This window comes from Carassius carassius, chromosome 37 (genome assembly GCF_963082965.1).
Source record: "Carassius carassius chromosome 37, fCarCar2.1, whole genome shotgun sequence".
Taxonomy (NCBI): Eukaryota; Metazoa; Chordata; class Actinopteri; order Cypriniformes; family Cyprinidae; genus Carassius; species Carassius carassius.
Window position 1 is genome coordinate 2,919,599 of NC_081791.1, and position 21,473 is coordinate 2,941,071.

At 36.5% G+C, this 21,473-nt stretch overlaps 2 protein-coding genes across 2 annotated transcripts in view; one reads left to right on the forward strand and one right to left on the reverse strand.

Moving 5' to 3' along the window:
* Window positions 1-8,478, forward strand: part of atp6ap1a (ATPase H+ transporting accessory protein 1a) — a 29,611-nt gene extending 21,133 nt beyond the window's left edge. The window contains exon 10 of the mRNA XM_059527141.1: window positions 7,237-8,478. Coding sequence (XP_059383124.1) covers window positions 7,237-7,446 — 210 coding nt within the window. The 3' untranslated portion in view covers window positions 7,447-8,478. The remainder of the gene's footprint in view (window positions 1-7,236) is intronic.
* Window positions 8,479-12,522: 4,044 nt separating this feature from the next.
* On the reverse strand, window positions 12,523-17,986 carry tnnc1a (troponin C type 1a (slow)). Its single transcript, XM_059526973.1, has 6 exons — window positions 17,832-17,986; window positions 15,200-15,230; window positions 13,682-13,828; window positions 13,057-13,171; window positions 12,834-12,970; window positions 12,523-12,713 (listed from the first exon to the last, which is right to left on the reverse strand). The coding sequence occupies exons 1-6, from the start codon at window positions 17,853-17,855 to the stop codon at window positions 12,682-12,684; spliced, it is 486 nt and encodes a 161-aa protein (XP_059382956.1). The 5' UTR covers window positions 17,856-17,986; the 3' UTR covers window positions 12,523-12,681.
* Between the last annotated feature and the right edge of the window lie 3,487 nt (window positions 17,987-21,473).

Below are 21,473 nucleotides of genomic sequence, written 5' to 3' on the forward strand. Positions count from 1 at the left end.
TGAATAATTTCAACACCATCAACATAAATTCCATGTGACAGTATTAAATCTAGAGTATGATTTTGACAATGAGTAGGTCCTGAAACGTGTTGTCTAACACCAATAGAGTTCAGAATGTCTATAAATGCTGATCCCAATGCATCTTTTTCATTATCAACATGGATATTAAAATCACCAACTATTAAAACTTTATCTGCAGCCAGAACTAACTCGGATGTAAAATCACCAAACTCTTTAATAAAGTCTGTATGGTGCCCTGTATACAGTAGCCAGTACAAACATAACAGGGGATTTATCATTAACATTTGTTTCTCTGGATAATGTTATATGAAGCACCATTACTTCAAACGAGTTATACTTGAAGCCTGCCCTCTGAGAAATCCTGAAAACGTTGTTATAAATTGAAGCAACACCTCCACCTTTGCCTTTTAGATGCGGCTCATGTTTATAACAGTGATCTTGGGGGGTGGACTCATTTAAAATAATGTAATCATCAGGTTTTAGCCAGGTTTCTGTCAAACAGAGTACATCTATATTATGATCAGTGATCATATTATTTACAAAAAGTGTTTTCGTAGAAATGGATCTGATATTTAATAAGCCAAGCTTTATCATTTGTTTATCCAGTTTGCTTCTGTTTTTTATTTGTTGAACCTCAATTAAGTTGTTAATCTTAACTTGGTTTGGACGTTTTTTTGTATTTTCTAGTTCGGGGAACAGACACAGTCTCTATAGTGTGATATCTAGGTGAAAAAGTCTCTATGTGCTGAGAATTAACTGACCTCTGTGACGGGAGGCAGCTAGCAGACGGTCGGTTTAGCCAGTCTGTCTGCTTCCTGACCTGTTAGTTAGTCAAGTATAAACACTAAGACTATTTGCCATATTTCTAGAGAGAAGAGTGGCGCCACCCCAGGAGGGATGAAGACCATCTCTTTTAATAGGTCAGGTCTGCCCCAAAAGCTCGTCCAATTGTCTATGAAACCTATGTTATTCTGTGGGCACCACTTAGACATCCAGCCATTGAGTGATGACAATCTGCTATGCATCTCATCACCACGGTAAGCAGGGAGGGGACCAGAGCATATTACAGTGTCTGACATCGTTCTTGCAAGTTCACACACCTCTTTAATGTTATTTTTAGTGATCTCCGACAGGCGAAGTCGAAAATCATTAGCGCCGGCATGAATAACAATCTTACTGTATTTACGTTTAGCATTAGCCAGCACTTTTAAATTTGCCAAGATGTCAGGCGCTCTGGCTCCCGGTAAACATTTGACTATGGTGGCTGGTGTCTCTATATTCACGTTCCGTACAATAGAATCACCAATAACTAGAACTTTCATCAGGTTTCTCAGTGGGTGCATCACTGAGTGGGGAGAACCTATTTAATGTTTTGATCGGAACAGAAGAGCGGTGTTTTGACCCACGACTACGCTGCCTCACCGTCACCCAGTTGTCCTGCTGCAGGGGCTCTGTTTCCGGAACCGAACAATGTACAGGAATCCCTGAGCTAGACGCATCCAAAGCCGTATCTAGAGCCCTAACATTCTTACTGTCCTCAATTAAAGTTTGGATGCGTGTCTCTAATTCTGAAATCTTCTCTGTCAGCCTAACTATTTCCCTGCATTTATCACATGTGAATCCCTCATCAGCGACAGAGATAGATAAACTGTACATGTGGCAAGAGGTGCAAGTAACAATAACAGGAGAAGCTCACCGTGCTTGATGAAATATTCTTACTGCGGTTGTTTGATGAACTTGTGAAAAAACGGAGCTACGATTTGCTACAGAAGGCCAACAGGAAGTAAAGAAAACACTGTCCAACAGCGACACCCCGACACCCTGTTATCAGTGATCATGACGTTAGTTCAGATAAGTACCGGTAACTTTGGCATAGTGTCGTAGAACTGGTAAACTTTGTCTTTGTCATCTAGAAATAGAAGGCATCATGCTAGCTATATGGACGTTTCTAAGCGTTTATCTCTTCCTCCGGTGAAAATGTTGTTGCAAACGTAGCCGCTTGTCTGTTGCTGTGTTTGGCAGGTGCTTGTGTGGGTGCTGTCCCATGGAAACTGCGTTGGAAAGCTTGTGCTGTAGGGAAGCGAGTGCGTTTGGGTCGCTGTTGGTCGATTTCTATCTATCTATCTATCTATCTATCTATCTATCTATCTATCTGTCTGTCTGTCTGTCTATCTATCTATCTATCTATCTATCTATCTATCTATCTATCTATCTATCTATCTATCTATCTATCTATCTATCTATCTATCTATCTATCTATCTATCTATCTATCTATATATATATATATCTATGTATTTATCTATTTATCTATAATCTGCGATATCTGAATACTCTTGTCTACTACTTGTCTCTCTAGTCACTCTCAATGCTCTCAAGGCAGGCTTTGGTAAATTCCCTCCCCAACGTGACGTGATGCAATGCATTTTGGGGGAAAGGAGACCGTTGTAAGATAGTACCTACTTTTTCGTATTTTATTCCGTTTTGTGATACCCAACAACATAAAATACAACAGATAACAGTTTAAATGTTTATTACCAACAAGCAAATTGCACAAATTTGTAAAAAATTTACCTTGCAACACGGCCTTTAAAGTTCCACCCTGTTAGGCTATATTATGGAGAATGTTTGTCCTATCAAAAAATTTAAAAACAAATCTGAAATAGTTATAAAAGTTCTGTTAATCTGTAGAAGGTTAGCTAGCTAAATTGAGCTAAACTCAATGAGCTATGGCTAACTTAGCTCAAAATGGTGGAATGTGCAACTAACAGGGTGGAAATTCAAATAGAATAAATAGTATTTAGTGTATATAGAAAATACGACTGTGCAGAACCCTTGAGCTAGGTCACTGGTACAGAACACGATCTGGGAGGTAAAAAAAAAGACCACCCACTAGGCTGAGCATGGAAATATTAAAATATTTAATACAGTTAATCCATTTTTTCCATCATAATTATCATTATAATAAAAAAGCACAAAAAAATTAAATGGCATTACTGTCCATTACTGTTTCCTTCTTGTGATGGTTTTTGTCTTTGTTTGTTAATCGAATTAATTCAAATGATTTATAACATCTTTATTTTTACAACCCGAATTCTGGAAAAGTTGGGACGTTTTTTAAATTTTAATAAAATGAAAACTAAAAGACTTTCAAATCACATGAGCCAATATTTTATTCACAATAGAACATAGATAACATAGCAAATGTTTAAACTGAGAAAGTTTACAATTTTATGCACAAAATGAGCTCATTTCAATTTTGATTTCTGCTACAGGTCTCAAAATAGTTGGGACGGGCATGTTTACCATGGTGTAGCATCTCCTTTTCTTTTCAAAACAGTTTGAAGACGTCTGGGCATTGAGGCTATGAGTTGCTGGAGTTTTGCTGTTGGAATTTGGTCCCATTCTTGCCTTATATAGATTTCCAGCTGCTGAAGAGTTCGTGGTCGTCTTTGACGTATTTTTCGTTTAATGATGCGCCAAATGTTCTCTATAGGTGAAAGATCTGGACTGCAGGCAGGCTAGGTTAGCACCCGGACTCTTCTACGACGAAGCCATGCTGTTGTTATAGCTGCAGTATGTGGTTTTGCATTGTCCTGCTGAAATAAACAAGGCCTTCCCTGAAATAGACGTTGTTTGGAGGTTTGTCTAAAACCTTTATATACCTTTCAGCATTCACAGAGCCTTCCAAAACATGCAAGCTGCCCATACCGTATGCACTTATGCACCCCCATACCATCAGAGATGCTGGCTTTTGAACTGAACGCTGATAACATGCTGGAAGGTCTCCCTCCTCTTTAGCCCGGAGGACACGGCGTCCGTGATTTCCAACAAGAATGTTAAATTTGGACTCGTCTGACCATAAAACACTATTCCACTTTGAAATAGTCCATTTTAAATGAGCCTTGGCCCACAGGACACGACGGCGCTTCTGGACCATGTTCACATATGGCTTCCTTTTTGCATTGATAGAGCTTTAGTTGGCATCTGCTGATGGCACGGCGGATTGTGTTTACCGACAATGGTTTCTGAAAGTATTCCTGGGCCCATTTAGTAATGTCATTGACACAATCATGCCGATGAGTGATGCAGTGTCGTCTGAGAGCCCGAAGACCACGGGCATCCAATAAAGGTCTCCGGCCTTGTCCCTTACGCACAGAGATTTCTCCAGTTTCTCTGAATCTTTTGATGATGTTATGCACTGTAGATGATGAGATTTGCAAAGCCTTTGCAATTTGACGTTGAGGAACATTGTTTTTAAAGTTTTCCACAATTTTTTTACGCAGTCTTTCACAGATTGGAGAGCCTCTGCCCATCTTTACTTCTGAGAGACTCTGCTTCTCTAAGACAAAGCTTTTATAGCTAGTCATGTTACAGACCTGATATCAATTAACTTAATTAATCACTAGATGTTCTCCCAGCTGAATCTTTTCAAAACTGCTTGCTTTTTTAGCCATTTGTTGCGCCCGTGCCAACTTTTTTGAGACCTGTAGCAGGCATTAAATTTTGGATAAAAGTGTAAAATTTCTCAGTTTAAACATTTGCTACGTTATCTATGTTCTATTGTGAATAAAATATTCGCTCATGTGATTTGAAATTCCTTTAGTTTTCATTTTATTAAAATTTAAAAAACGTCCCAACTTTTCCGGAATTCGGGTTGTAATCAAATACTAATATAAAAATCATTTATTATGTCTGTCTTCTCTAATTTGTAATTATTTCTCTAGTCATCTGAACAGATAATTGTTTTGCCACCATGATTGACTGTGATAAGGAACCATCAGTATTTTTTGTGTCCCTCCCTCAAAATAAATCTGGATTATTATTTATTTATTTATTTATTTTTTTCGTTTTTTGGTATTGTTTTGAAACAATATTATATAGTTACAGTTCCACACATTACAGATGGGAAACCATGCAGGACAATGACGGAAGGCTTGTCCACCGTTAACAAACGTGTTAACACTGGTGTTCCACCATGTTATACTCCATTCCACCCTGTTATGCTCCTTTCCACCCTGTTAGACAAGTCGTTTTAAATAATAATTTGACAGCAACGTTAAATGTTTGGCATAATTTGTCTTATTTTCTGAGGTGAGGAGCACTAACAGCATATATACGTTTTTGAGCAAATTTTTTTATTGTTTACATCCCTGTTGGCAAAAATTGGCACAAAAAGTACCTGTTTTTAATAATTAAGATTATATTCTATTCATCAATATTTGTTTTGTTATTGTTTTTAAAATAAAATAAATTATAAGATGACATAAGGGACATATACTATCCAAGAAAAGCTCATTATTGTTTAACGTTTACATTAACATGTTGTGATAACTATCTATATGTCCCTAACAGGGTGGAATATTTTCATGGCCAGTGTCTGAACAATCTACCCATAATTATTATTTTTTTGAGTCCCTGAGCTTTTAATGTTTTTTCAAACACTTATGAAGCCAAAATGTTACCGCATACCAGGAATGACCCAGCACTTCTGTGGAATACGCGTCATTGGAATCAATGTGCTTAGTAATTAAAGAGGCAGGGCCGCATTTCTGTTATTTGGTTTGTGACATCCTTTACAGCAAAAACGCTGAATCATCAGAACACCGGCGCAAGGCTGCTCACAGCGCTTGGTCACGTGTCGCACCATAGCCGTTTTCGGAACCGAAACTTAGAAATTGCTCACGCTTCCAGTTCTTTTAAGAAAACAGAACAGAACCGGTTTTCTGTATTTTTGATCAAATAAATGCAGTCTTGATGAGCATAAGAAACCAAAAACATTAAAAGTCTTACTTATCCCAAACCTTTGAATGGCAGTGTGTCTTTAAAAACTACATTTCCCAGCTTGAATTAGGTCTCACATGCTGCTTTCTTCCTCAAGATCACCTCCCCATAGTCCAATAACATTTGTCCCTGTATGATTTTAAATATAAGTCCCTCAAGAAAAACGTGATTATGCGATCGCCTGATTTAATGCATAATCAGCTAAAGGCCGCATATTTATGTGGGGTCGTATTTTTTCAAATACGATGCACTTTCGCCGTATAAATTGCCGATTTCAGCAAGCAAAATATGCGGGGTAAGCATGATTTCATAATCCCTGTATTCTCATTGCAAAGATAGTTGCATATATCTTAGCAGAAAGTTGAAAAAAGTTGCGTTTACTTCACTCAAGTAAAGTGCCATTATTTTTTCCCCATGGGTAAATTTTTAAGTGACGTAATTACGTGACGTGAACATCATCTGCAAACACCGCTGTGAAACCAGGTTGAAACCTGAAGCATGCAAATCATTCTCATTTGCCAACAAAAATAAATGCAAAAGACCACGCGAAGCAGTTTCCCGATTTGTTACATGACAGTGGGGGCAAATTATATTGCTGGAACTTGTGAAAACTGCGGTTTGATGAAAAAGAGAAAAAAAGTTGATTCCCCTTACACCCTGTTCTCACTAGGCTACTAACAGTGTTAGAGTCTACGCAGTTATATTTTAATTTTCACAGGGGACTGTTGTAGTTTTATTCAGAAGTTGATGCAACTTTACAGTTGTAAGATTGCACTTTTTTTTGTTACAGAACAGTACCAAAATCTTACAGTTGTAAGTATATTAGTAGTATGTAAAATAATTTACGTTGCAGTAAGAGATTGCACTTTCTGCATTGGAAGCACCTAATTTACCAGGAGATGTCTGTTTTGTATAGCTACCTCTATAAAACAGGAAGCACACATTTTTTATTTTTTTATTTTATCTATATATTTTTACAGAAGTTGTTGAATATTCCTTTTGTAAAGCTACAGAGTTTGAGCCATGTGTTAATTAAGGTCTGAAATAAAACAGAACGAGAACTTAACTATTCTGTGATTTAGTATGCTTGCTTATCATAGGAAGTAACAAGAAATTACTCCTTACATTAAGGTAGTAGCCTAGTGAGAAACAGGGTGTTGGGGGAATCAACTTTTTTTCTCTTTTTCAAACCACAGTATTTGCAGGTCCACGCAATTTCATCGCATAAAATTGCAAAAATATCCTGCATATTCCATTGCATTTTTAAAGAAAACGTGTCGCAAAATCAAGCATTATTGTCTGCAACAATCACAAAAAAAATCTGCGTTTTTCTGTAGGGACTGAAATATACAATATACATTTGATATTAAATATTAAATCTCCTATAACATTTAAGCAGGAATCTCTCTCTCTCTCGCTCTCTCATGTGACAGATCCAGGGCTTTAATTTGGCTGGGAAGGATTTCTCTTATGCCAGTGACTGTGCTAGTTTCTTCACTCCTGGTATCTGGATGGGGCTGGTCACATCTCTTCTCATGGTCCTGGTTCTCACTTACGGCCTGCACATGATCATGCAGCTGCGCACTATGGACCGCTTCGATGACCCCAAGGGTCCTGCCATCTCTGTTCCCCAGACGGAGTAAAAGACAGAGCAAGTTTCCTTTCTTGTCCTCACAGCACTAGTGTTTACTTTGGTTATTGATTTGGTTATTAATTTCTTGTTATTATATGTCATTGGGTTGCCGTTGGATTTTTTTTGTGATAATCATTCCTGTAATAAACATGTCCAGATCATATTAGAAGAAAGAAAAAAAGAAATATATATTTTGCATAAAGAAGGATACATTTTAGGATGGTTAAGATTGTTTTTTTTTTGTTTTTTTTTTTGCATTGTGGCATTATTGTTAGAAGCAAAAGCTCCCCTAAATTACTGTAATACACAGCATTTTAACTCAAGTGCGTAGGATAGATGCAGTGCATAAATACTTGACTATTTAAATGACATTTCACTTTACAGTGTACCTTCTTTTTATGCAAAATATAATTTCCTCAGCATGTCTTTGACAAGTTTTGTGAGATTCATTCTTGAGTCTTCTGTTGACTTTGTATTTGCAAACTGAGGCACCATTTAATGTGACCTGTACACTTAACATTACAAATTAATGATTTAAGATAAATACCTATTAACAGAAAGCTTAATGTTTTGTGTGCTATAACTGTAAATATGAAAAGTGAATTAAATATAAAAAATGAAATATTAAAATGAAATATTATTTATTGGTGGTGTGCATATATGTTTGCATCCAGTTTCTCTGCTGTTTCCCACATAGTTCTGTGGTCTTGTGTGTGTCCATAGATGTTTCTGTGTATTGTTGTGAGAATTGACGTGTTTTTTTGACCACATATTATGGAAATTTAGACTTTGTTTTGAAGGAAAATATGTTGTGCGCTGTATTTAAATATTAGGGAAAAAGAGTACCACAAACGTTCTCACATAATGTTTTTCTTTATGTACTATTATTGTAGTGAATCGTTTGCACAAATAGCTCTCATAAATAATGTTTTATGTTGATGGCACATGGTTTAGAAAAGGTAATCTGTTGTCATGTTTTGGAGATGTATGCTCTTGAATGTGTTTATTGTGCTAGTATTTAATAAACTTAACTGAGACATAACCTTGTGGTAAAAAATGTCATTCAACTGAATTATGTAGTTTCAGCGGAGTTTGTGGTTATGAATATAGTTATTGTCCAGGTTTCAAAACATTTGATAATATTTTAACCTGTCTCAGAGTCGGCACAGGACACTTGAGAAAGGCCAGAATTCAACACCTACAGTGAATAGCTCAGAACTGGCAGAGGGCTCAGAAATATTAATGTGCTATTTTATAATGGCCTAAATTTGCATACATACTCAATAGCCTTCACTTTTCAAAATTAGAAAAAAACAAAAAAAACATTAAAATTATAAAAAGTCAAGAATTAAGCTTTAAAATATAACCTCTTCTCATCCAATTTGATCTGTAAATAGTCCTCTAAATCACAGTGTAGATTTTACAGATTTGACTTTTACAGCTTCTTTGACAGCTATGATTACATTAAATTGTGTTCATGTTGATATCGTGCAAAAATGCATAAAGATTATTTTCAGAGAACTATGCATGCATAAGGAAATCTACAGGATGAACAGTGGCAGGGAAATATTTTTTTTTTGTTTTTAACAGGAGAATAAAAGCCTTGGGAGAACCCATGTTACACTGGCATAATGAGTTCTCATGTCTAAACTATTTAAATTTTAACGTAAACACTAATAACATTATCCAAGGCTGGTGATACACAGGGCAACTTTTTGAGCAATTTTGCTAGGCAGTTGTTTTTGAGCAGTGTTGCTCTGGCACTTTGCCATTGAGAATGGGACACATTTCTATCTGGATATTTTAGATTGGCTGTGGGCCCTGTGTCTTACCTGGATGCCCACTGACAGTAACATTGCTCAAAAAGTTGCCCCATGTATCATTAGCCGAATGCTTCTTTTCTTATGAGAGTTAGTTTTTTTGCAACTAATCTCATGAAGCTTGTTCTTGAATGCTTCTTACATGTGAAATTAAAACTTATTTACAAAACAGAAAGACAGTTCTTAATGTATTAGACATTTTATTTACAAGTCAAGTTGAAGCTTCTATGCACAGAAAGCTAATGTGTGAGCTTCTATGAACAGTTCAAGTATGTTAGTGCTTCTAAGCAAATAAAGACAATGAAATCATAAATATGCTGTAAAAAGTGTCTTTAAGGTTTGTCTGCTAATGCAGTGGACATAGATTATAAACTGGGGCAACTTTTCAGTCTTTGTGAGGTCCAACATGGTTTATTGGAGAGCGTTTTATAAAAGTGTTCAGAGGGTGCTAATGCCATGGGAGGTCCAGACCCTGCTGTATATACTGTATGTGGTCATACAAAGCTAGAGGATAGGGTTGATCACAGCCCTGTACCTCTTTATGAAGCTGGAGGCATTTATCCACCTCCAACAGATTATGTAATAGATATACAGTATATCACCAGGTGTAGACAACACCAGGTGTAGACCACCTGTAACTGACTGTACTGGTGTGTTCAATATCTGTATCTTTTCAGTGGATAATATTAGTGGGAGAACTAATCATATTAGTTCTCCGGATAATATTGTGGGTTTGCCTGTTTTGCGACTCCACTTCTCTTACCTGCTTTATATGATAAATAAGTGTAATGGAAATCCACGTAATTAGTTTTCATGTTCATCATTGGTTAGCTTTTTACAAAAAATCACTAAAATGCTATTTCTTTAATTTAATTACCAGCTTACTCCTTTAAATTTAGTCCATTCACATTAAGAGTCATCAGAAATCTTAAAAATGTATTTTTATTTATTATTTTCTTTTTTCATTTGTGACAATGAGGTGGAGCAGCCACAAGGCGGAGCTCTTTGATCGCCAATGAAATAAAAAAGAAGCACACAAACTACCTAAAATGAGCTGTGCTGCACAAGTTAGCACTACTTATATCAGTCAGTTATTATGACCAAACCTTGAAATGCTCATTTTAACCTTATACATACCCTATTTAGTCAGTACACTTTCCATGTCAGAAGTGGGATTTATATATAATTCCCCATAGCCATAATTCCTCTCTGCAAGCTGACATTAAATAGCTGATAATCAACATTTTCTATACCACACAGAATAGAAACTCTTTTTCTTCTGATAACCTAATTTTCTCCTGGATACCTTCCTGATGCTCCACCTTCATGAAACGGACGTGTGGCTTCTTCTATTTGAACAGTAGCATCTTGGATTTAATGTTTATCTCGGTAGTCATCTCATCCAAGAATCTGCCAAAGACTTGCTTTATAATCTTAATGTTCTTTGTTCATTTTTGACTTCTAGTCACCTACTCGTTATGGCTAAAGAGATGGGCCCCAAAAATGAAACATCTGTCATCATTTATTCCCCCTCAAGTAGAAGATATAGAAGATATTTAGAAGAATTTGGAAAGAACTTTTATTTTGGGGTGAACTATACTTTTAAATCAGCTTTGCTCGTGAGTCTACCTTTTCAGCTTCTGTCACTTTTATGCCTCTTAACACCTCACCTTACAGTTTTTCCTTACAGTTTTAACTGGATTTAAAGAGCAAACATTGAAGCAATATCTGCTGCCGTTCTGTGCCGCACTGACCATTTCTGATGAAGGAGAAACTGTTATTAGCTGCTATGTCAACAGGTTGTCACACATTTGCCCTGCAGCAGGGCCTCTGCTGCCAGAACCCAAGCCCTTCTGTGTCACGATACTATTTGTGTCTTATACTATAGCCACTATACTTGACTAGCTTAGGCTGCAGTGAAAGAAGAGCTCTCTGATAAGATTAGAATAACGCAAAGTAAATACTCTCAATAGGCCAGATTTTTTTCTTTTCTTTTTGCCACTTAATTAGTAAAAAAGTCGCTATAGTCATATACAGTAGCAGACACTTTAAATAGATCACTTCTGACAAGATAAATCCTCCTGGAGTAACCTGAGGTTTAGTGTCTTGGTCAGGGAGATTGCTCATTTTTTAGGTCTTGTTTTAGCCATTAGAAGAACACACCACACCTCATAAATACTGTCACTTAAATAAGAGGGGTCATGAAAATTGTTATCGTTATTGTTTGTTTAATACTGTCCTGAATAAGCTATTTCACATAACAGATGTTTATATATTCTGCATAAGACAGAATAATAAATGAATTTATAAAAATGACCCCGTTCAAGAGTTTAAATACCCTTGAATAACTACAATAACTACAAATAAACAAAATAACTACAATTTACACATCATCATCCTGTTCAAAAGTTCACACCCCCTGGCTCTTAATGCACCGTGTGGCCTTCTTGAGCATCAGTAAATGTTTCCACCTTTTATACTAGTTATATTTTATAATAGTGTATGAGTCCCTCAGTTGTCCTCAGTGTGAAAATCATACAGTCACTGCTGGAAAGGGATCAAATATGCAGAAGATGCTGGAAAACCAAAGAATGTGCACGAGCTGGAGTTGAACAACACAGAAAAAACGTGGATCGTCATGGAACATATTATTAGGATTCACAGGTATGTAAACATTTGAACGGGGTCATTTTTTAATGAATTCAATTATTATTTTGTCTTGTGGAGTATATATAAACATATGTACCTTATTAAGGTCAGTACTAAATAAAAATAACATTATAATAACTATAATGTATATAAATAACAATTTTCATGATCCCTCTTATTAAATTTAAATTATTAACATATCTGCATATTCAGCAAGGGGTATGTAATCTTACGAGTGCAACTGTAATTTATTAATGTATGGCTCAATAATTAAAACAAAGCAAAATTCTCAAATACTTTATTCTACTTTCACAGATAAGTGGGTGGTAGCATTTTGTTAAATTTGACAGATAGGCTGGAAAACAATAAGCACAGGCTCTCAAATTTAACTTTGCTAAAACAGCTTGACAGATGTGGATTATAGTAATATTTCTGGAATAGTTATTTCTTTGCAGGTCTGTGGTAGAATAAAAAGTATAAAATGTATGGGCTAGGATTCCAAGTCTACTCAGTGTGGTGTTATTTTGTTATATATGGAACTATGAATAATTTCCTAAATATTTTTAACAAATTAAAACCCAAGCAAAGTCTTAAATCTACACAAACTGACCCTTTTACACACGTGTAAAATAATTTAATCTGAAAATATTGTGCTAAAAAAAAAGTATATATCTGATAGACGCTCTGTTGATCTCTCTCATCAAGCTTGAATATTTACTCTGCCTTTCTGTTCAGACAGTCCAGGGAGAAACACCAGGAAGACATTTCTTTGTCATTTATTCCACCCCTTTCATGAACTCCAAGAACTCTGCAATAGAAGGATAGTGGAAATTATAGAAAAGGCACACATTTTGATTTGCATCACAATGCTTCACTGTTTTTTTCTTTTAATACCAGATAACTTGCATGTAACACAATGCATTCTTACCATCATAATCAATTTTCCCATCATTGTTTTTGTCTCCATCCCTCATTAGCTCCTCAATGTCATCTTCAGTTATGGTTTCACCTGTAGCTTCCAGCATCATCTTCAGTTCATCAAGATCAATGTAACCATCTGCATTCCTGTCCAAATACAATCAAAACCCATCAGAAACCCCAAAACCCACTGCAGGTCAGTTCTCTTAGTTCAGTTTGAGAACAAAACATACTTATCAAACATACGGAAGAGTTCTGCAAGTTCTTCCTCTGACTTTCCTTTGCTATCATCTTTCATGCACCTCACCATCATGACCAAAAACTCCTCGAAATCCACCGTACCACTGCCTGCATAAGTGCACCAACAATCATTATAGCACAAGCTTATTTTTGATGACAGTATACTCTTAAAAAGAAAGCAGCTTCACAATCCCATAAAGAACCTTTTTGTCTATATGGTGCATAAAGAATCTTTAACATCTGAATAACGTTTCTGTTTGACAAAAGGTTCTTTGTGGCGAAAGAAGATTCTTCAGATTATACAAAGGTAAGAAAGAGATTGTAGTAAATTAAGATCAAAATTGAAATGTATATACTGTGTATATATATATATATATATATATATATATATATATACAATTAATTACAATTATTTATATGAGCTGCCAGTAGTAACTGTAGCAGAATTAAATTGCCATCAACATTTAATGTAATTTCATAAACTCTAAATATAAGGATATTCTCATAGCCACAGAAAACAGGTAGTTATAAGATTATTTTTATGCTAAGTTTGAAGCAACATGAGGGTGAGTAAATAAAGTTAACTAGAAAAAAGTGTCTGGATTGTTCTGGATTTACCGTCCTCATCCACCTCATCAATCATCTCCTGGAGTTCCTCCGGTGTGGGGTTTTGGCCCAGCATCCTCATCACCTTCCCGAGCTCCTTAGTGCTGATGCATCCATCCTCAGCATCCTGAACAAAAATATCAAATGCTGCTCGGAACTCTACAAAACACAAACACAGAACTTTAGTTTACAGTACGGTTTCTCTCACATGAACCACTTATTAATAAGTGACCCTGGAGCACAAAACCAGCAAAGCAGCACAGGGATATTTGTAGCAATAACCAACAATACATTATATGGGTCAGAATTATCAATTTTAAGTAAATATCATATTCTATGAATATATTTTGTATCAAAACTTAATTTTAATTACTAATAAGAATTACTAAGAACTTCATTTGGACAACTTTAAAGGTGATATTCTAAATATTTAGATTTTTTTGAACCCTCAGATTCCGGATTTTCAAAAAGTTGTATCTCAGCCAAATATTGTCCTATTCTAACAAACCATACATCAATGGACAGCTTATCTAAAAAAAAAAAAAAAAAAAAAAAGACAGGTTTTGTGGTCCAGGGTCACTTATTGAAAGTGTATGTCAGTTTAGTAAGTCATTACTGCAGATTGGCTATGAATAATGTCGTTGTTTTTATTAGTTGGGCACAGGTGTTAAATTCAGGCAGTTTTTATTTTTTTAGTCCTGCAATGTTACAAGCACTTCAAATTCATAAACGTACAGTTCTGTAAAAGAGCTATCCTATCATTGTATGTAAAATAAACTACAAATGGAGATTGCTTTGAACAACTGACAGAACCATCTGTCCAGGCTGGGCAATCCCAGCAAATTCACCTTAAAAGCAGAGTGTGAGACATTACAGAAAGTCCAAAGAAGCCCAGGTGTTATATGATAGGATCTACAGGCAGCTCTACACAACAAATGTAAATGAGTTAACTATTAAAAAGAGGCTGGGCAAAAAGAATATACTGTCCATCACCAAAATTAACTTCTAAATACAATGTGCACAGATGGGTCAACGTAGAGTACAAACATCATGTTTGGCAAAAAACACTCTACATTTGAGAAACAAACTTCATACCAGCTGTGAAGCATCACCAGATTATTATAATTATTTCTAGGTATTTTGCTGCCTTTGAGACTGGCAAACTTGCTATCATAATGTAAACTATGAATTCTACATTATACCAAAGAATGCTTGAGAACAACATGAGGCTATCTGTTAAAATTTTAAAGCTGAAGTGATTTCAATAGAAATCACCCAAATCATGCAAGAACACAATGGAATGACCAACTTAAAAGTCCAACTCTCAAATTCAGGTGAAATATTGTGCGGGGACTCTAAGCATGCCATTCCTCCTTTTCGTTTTCATTTTTACATTGTTGTAATTTACTTTTTTCACAGCACTTTATGTAGCAAAAAAGGTGTAATCTAGAGGCATTGTAGAATATAAAACATAATGTTCATGGCCATTCTAAGACCAAATGCTGTTAGATGCATAGTATTATACTATACCATTCTTCTGCTCATCGGTGAGCTGCTCTGCCTGTTGAAGACATTCATGGGTCAATAGTCATACTGTATACACACATAATATACTCTACCTACATTAACACAAACATGCATCCACACATATATTTCAATCATTTTGGTCAGTGGAAGGATTTAGATTTATTTTAAATGGGTTTTGCCAATGTTAAGACCATGCAACCAAAAAAAAAAAAAAATAAAAAGTGACATGATTTGTGTGATATTTTTGCAGCAACAAACATTAACTATATATATATATATATATATATATATATATATTTTTTTTTTTTTTTGCAGCAACAAACATTAACTATATATATATATATATATATATATATATATATATATATATATATATATATATATATATATATTAAAAGGATCTAATAAAATAAAATTAAAAATCGTATAAAGTAACAGGGTTGTTTCACACAGTTGGTCACGGTTGCTCAGTCTGGAGATTTACTTCCAACCCTCCTCTAATATAATGTGCAGTTCTTAAACAAACTTCACAAGCTTCATTATCTCTGTTCTTATGCGTAGTTCTTTATTGTATGGGCAGCATTACCAGTCAATTACAAATAAGTGTGAGTGTTTTAACAATATCTATATGATGATTTTTTTTAAATGTGGTATTATATGTTGGTAGTATATGCAGCTTGATTAAACACACACACACACGCACACACACACACACACACACACACACACGCACGCACGCACGCACGCACACACACACACACACACACACACACACACACACACACACACACTCACTCAAACACACACACACACACACACACACACACACTCAAACACACAAAAAGAATATACAAAAAATCTGGATATTTATATATGGTAATATGTATTGTATATATGAATAAAATCGTTGCAATTTCTAATTTCATATATGTTTTACTTCATATGACAATATATATATAATATATTTCATATTTCAATATAAATGTCAATATATTTCATATATGGAAATTTAATATATGTACATGTATTTGCATATGGGCTATTTAAAAGTTGTGTCCTCATTAGCATCATGTTTGCTTTAGTCCAAACAAATATTTTATTCAAAATCAGACTGAGGTTAGATCTGAGTAATGTGGATTACACACAGTACACAGTACTCTGGAGTTAAAAATAACAAACCGCAGATAAAGGACATGATATGAGGTGGCATGACAATGGATGGGTAATCCAGCAAAGCTAACTCATGAGACAGCTGCTTAAGTAAGTTACTGTCTAAGTCCCATGTCGGATCCAACACAAACCACCAGAATAGTTTGACACATAAACATTTGTCAGGATGTTCCTCCCAGACTTACAGTCTCATTTACATCTTAGAGAGATCAGTGGACAAACACACACAGTCTCAATCAGTGCTGGTATCTGACTTTGAGAGTTTTATCTTAAGCGCCTGCTTTTCCAGCATGCAGACATACATGCATGGCTTAGCAAATCATGCCAAAATTAGCCATGGGTGGTAGGCGGTGCTCCATGTGTAGTCATGAATGATAGCATCTCTGCTCTCTTGAGTAGCTCCTATCTAACTCTGATAATACTCAAGAGCCAAGGTATTTTCAGTTATCTTTTTATAACTCTTAAGGAATAAATTTAGCCAGCGGAACATTTACACACATTAGAGTCATTATTGCCACAATAGAGAAAATATTGTCATATTAAAATTTGACCGTTCATACCATACACAGTTGTATAATTCGTTAAAATATAATCTTAGCCTCAGATATTCACTCTTTCTATTAAACAATGAAGCCTTATAATGCACCTTATAATAAGTATGTTTTCATACTTATTTCAAGTAGTTTTTTATAATTTTTATAATAATAATAATTATTTATTTTTTTCACAGCTGTAATAAATTTAACTATTCATGGATATTCATGGTTACCTTTAAATGGTAGAGTTGACTGCACTAAATGTCAAATGAAATCTGTTATACTAATGCATTATAAGATAAGTTGGGGGAAGATTCCCCCCTTAAGAAAAATGTTCCTTTACTTTAAAACATATTTAGATAGAAATTTGGCATGTACAGACTGATTAGCCAATGTGTTATAAAGAGAAATAAACATTTGCTAATTTATTTCTTAAGTGTCATTAATATAAAATACTAAATTAACTACTCTTTTTAAAGTTGAGTTTTTATAATTTAGTTAAACATTTGAGTAACTGTTAACAGACAAAGTAGAATTCCATGAAAAGAAATTGGATTATATACGGTAAATTTATTATATGACTTACAATCAAGCAATTCAGTTAGTTAGTTATAGGTTTTAATGAATGAATCAAAGTAAATGCCATTACTGAATAATAACCCCATGAATTACAATGAAAATAAAATAAAAATAAGAACATTTAATAATAATAATAACAGTTTTATATGCCAGTTCTGGGAGGGGTGTCTTATCCCAAGGGTTTAATTTGATCTTTTTACTGCAAATGAAACACAATGACAATGTGTAGAAAAAAAAAAAAACACACACACACCAACAAGAAACAGAAACAACACCCAATTTTTCGACCCCATTACAAATCTTTATGAAAAAGTTATTGTTGGCAACTTGCAAAAAATGCATAGACTCACCGCTGCTTTATAGATATCGTTCATTGTATGTCACCTGTGAAGAGATCAGGCGAAGTGCTGATGCCGATGAAGGGCAGAAAACACAGTGGTAAATGAGCTTTATGGAGCAGTACAGCCTGTTCCTTCCTGTCCCTCTGAGTATGGGACGTCTATCACAGTCACTCCAGTCTGATAAAACAATGTGGTCATGATGGGCGTTCACTCAAAAATGTGAGGGCAAACTATCAGCAAACTAATTTAATCTTAGTGTCTGAGCAAAGAAATTCACTTGCATACAATTTTAATATACCAGTAAAATAAACAAACAAACAAATAAATAAATAATAGAATAAAATATGAAAGTGTCTCTGTGTCATTTGCAGGCATTTCTCTACCATGTATTCAGGAGAGACAAAGGCATCAATGCACTTTACTAAATATAGCAACTGCATCAGGTCAGCTAAATAGCTCAAGTATTAAAGACATACTGTAAGAGAAACACTGGCAAACTGGATAGACTCATGAACACACACACATACAACAGCAAATGATAACATACAGACAGCATCATAACTGCTGAATTGCTTTCATTGTCCTCATTTGTAAGTCGCTTTGTGTAATGGCTAAATAAATAAATAAATAAAAAGGCAGGCATGCGTTTAGTTTATGGTCTACACAGGCAGCTACATTTTAAGACAGAATTAAAAGAAACAGAATATTTGAAACATACAGAGCTCCTATAGTATGGAGAACACTGGGAGATCTTGGTGAAGGAAAAAATAACAGATGGAAGCAAAACTGCTTTTGCGTTCTCTCACAAAAGTATTGTTCACAAATGTATCACAAAAGCATTGACATTTTTCCTCACCATATTATTTCCTTGACAAATGTTATGCAAGCAAATGCAAAGGGTTCTCCGTGAACTCAGAAGTTTTCAGAGTGAACACAAAAGGATTGACGTAATCAGACCTAGTGTCAACAAATGTATGCCTAAAATGAATGAGTGGGCATCAGTGAGACTTTCAAATGGAGAGGAAAGGCTACAAATATGTAAAAGAAGAACAGTTTATAGTTTATGGTTTATAGTTTATATAGTACAAATGACAAAATTATGACTACAGATTAGCGGTTGTCATTTTTTTCCTCCTATGTGACCCTAGGGGGACTATATTTTTACAGTGTAGAACCAGTCAAGTCAAAGTCAAGTCACCTTTATTTATATAGCGCTTTAAACAAAATACATTGCGTCAAAGCAACTGAACAACATTCATTAGGAAAACTGTGTCAATAATGCAAAATGACAGTTAAAGGCAGTTCATCATTGAATTCAGTGATGTCATCTCTGTTTAGTTTAAATAGTGTCTGTGCATTTATTTGCAATCAAGTAGGGGTGCACCGATCATGATCGGCCGATCGGTATGCACATCTCGTCAGTAAAGCTGGTTCTCTAATCAGCAGTAAATTCCATCAGGTGCGTGATTTCACATAGAGCAGCTGTTACTAGACAGAGCCGTTGTTAACTGAGAAGCTGCGCAAATCCATGTTCATCATCAGCGTTTATTTGCGCAACTACTCAGTTAACAATGGCTCTGTGTAGTAACAGCGGCTCTATGTGAAATCACGCACCTGAGGGAATTTACCGCTGATTAGAGAACCGGCTTTACTGACGAGATGCGCAATAACGATGCGCAATGGCCGATTTCGATCGGTGCACCCCTACAATCAAGTCAACGATATCGCTGTACATGAAGTGACCCCAACTAAGCAAGCCAGAGGCGATAGCGGCAAGGAACCAAAACTCCATCGGTGACAGAATGGAGAAAAAAACCCTGGGAGAGACCAGGCTCAGTTGGGGGGCCAGTTCTCCTCTGACCAGACGAAACCAGCAGTTCAATTCCAGGCTGCAGCAAAGTAAGATTGTGCAGAAGAATCAGGAAGATATTGTATTAATAAGGAACAATGGAACAACTGCAGATAGAACAGCACCAGCTCTAGGTCTTAATGCAAAAAAGAACATGAACTACCCAAACCTATCTACTATCTATCTACATCCAGCCACTGCTGAGCACAGCATGAGTATAACTAGGCATCAGGTGCAACGCATACTCAGGTTTTATCTGAGGAGCCGAGCTGGTGATGCTCAGTGATGGTACAGCAGCTGTGGCGACGGGATGGGACGTCTCCGTTCCCTCCTTCAGGAAACAAGGGTTACAAACTTAACTGAAACATTCACTTTCAGTCAGTCACTATCAAATTTGACATTGGTAATGATTGACTTTGGGATCCCTACCAAAGCGCCACAGAGGCTGCCACTTCCAGTGTCCTGTGCCCCCTTTTGGGATAGACCGGGGCACACAACAAGAAAACCAGTCACTGTTTGTCGTAACACTACCCACTCATTGAGATTGGATAACACTGGGAAAACGTACCCATTCCACTTGGAACAGGAGCATTTCAGAAGCCCTATCATTCCCGGAGAAGGTTTCAGAAGCACTTACACATATGATTAACCATTTAAGTGCTTATGGAAGATTAGAGGTGAAATGGCAGAAGTCTGCCAGGGAAACACAGGGCTCTGAGGCTATGCCGTGGACTTTACACATATTTGATCCACTCAGGTCTCTACATATGGAACCCAGCCCTCTACTGGTTCTCACGGATTCAATGAGTGATGGCCTTGCACCGGACGTTCCGCCATGTCTGTCTGCTGAGGGGATGGGGGAGCTCGATTAGGTCTACCGTAGGGACTTTCTGAAGCGGCTTGGCAAGCAGACACTAAACCGGGGCTTCTTAGTCTTACCCATTTGATGTGAGAACCCAGGAGGAAACCGGCTCCATACAAAGGCTATAGAATCTAGAATAACCTCAATAAAGTTAATTAAAGTTAACGTCAATAGAATAACATAAAGTTTCATGAGGTCTGGAAGTGGGTGCCAAAGGGTTCCCCTCTCTGAGTCAGTGGATGCTTCCTCAGAGGAATCTGCCAGGTAGGGGCTGTAACAAGTCCAGGAGAGTTTGACCCAAAGGCCCAACCAGCTAAGGTGCGAGAGCACCAAGTCCTGGTGTTTCACACTGATCCTGATCTAGTATGAGTCAGTCATCAAGGTAGTTGAGAATGCGAATGCCCTGCTCTTTCAGGGGAACAAGGTCTACCTCTGCACCTTTTGTGAAGACACAGGGCAACAGGGAAATCCCTTTGAATGGGAGCAGCAGCAATGGTCTGTGGTGCGGAAGGATCAATACATGAAAGTATGCGTCCTTTAGGTTGATCGCTGCAATCCAATCTCGGGGACGGCCCATTTCAAGATGAGCAGATGCAAGATTGGTTATAATCCACCGCCCTTCTTGGGTACAGTGAAGTAGGGGCCATTTTTAGGGGTCATTGGTTTTACCCAGTCTTCATATCAGCTGGAGGTACATCCTAGCACGTCCTTCACCAGAAGGACTGTGATCGCCACATGCAAAACAGGACCACTGGCTGCCTTAACTGGTGTGAAGCTGATGGTACTGAACTTGTGGAGGTGCTGGACGAACTGAATCACATAGCCGAGTCTGTTGTCCACAGGAGCTAGCGAGACAGTTTGAAATGACTCATTCAAGAATGCCACCTCACCGCGATTAATGCCCAGACACGTGAGGCAGTGATTGTGACCATCTCCCAAT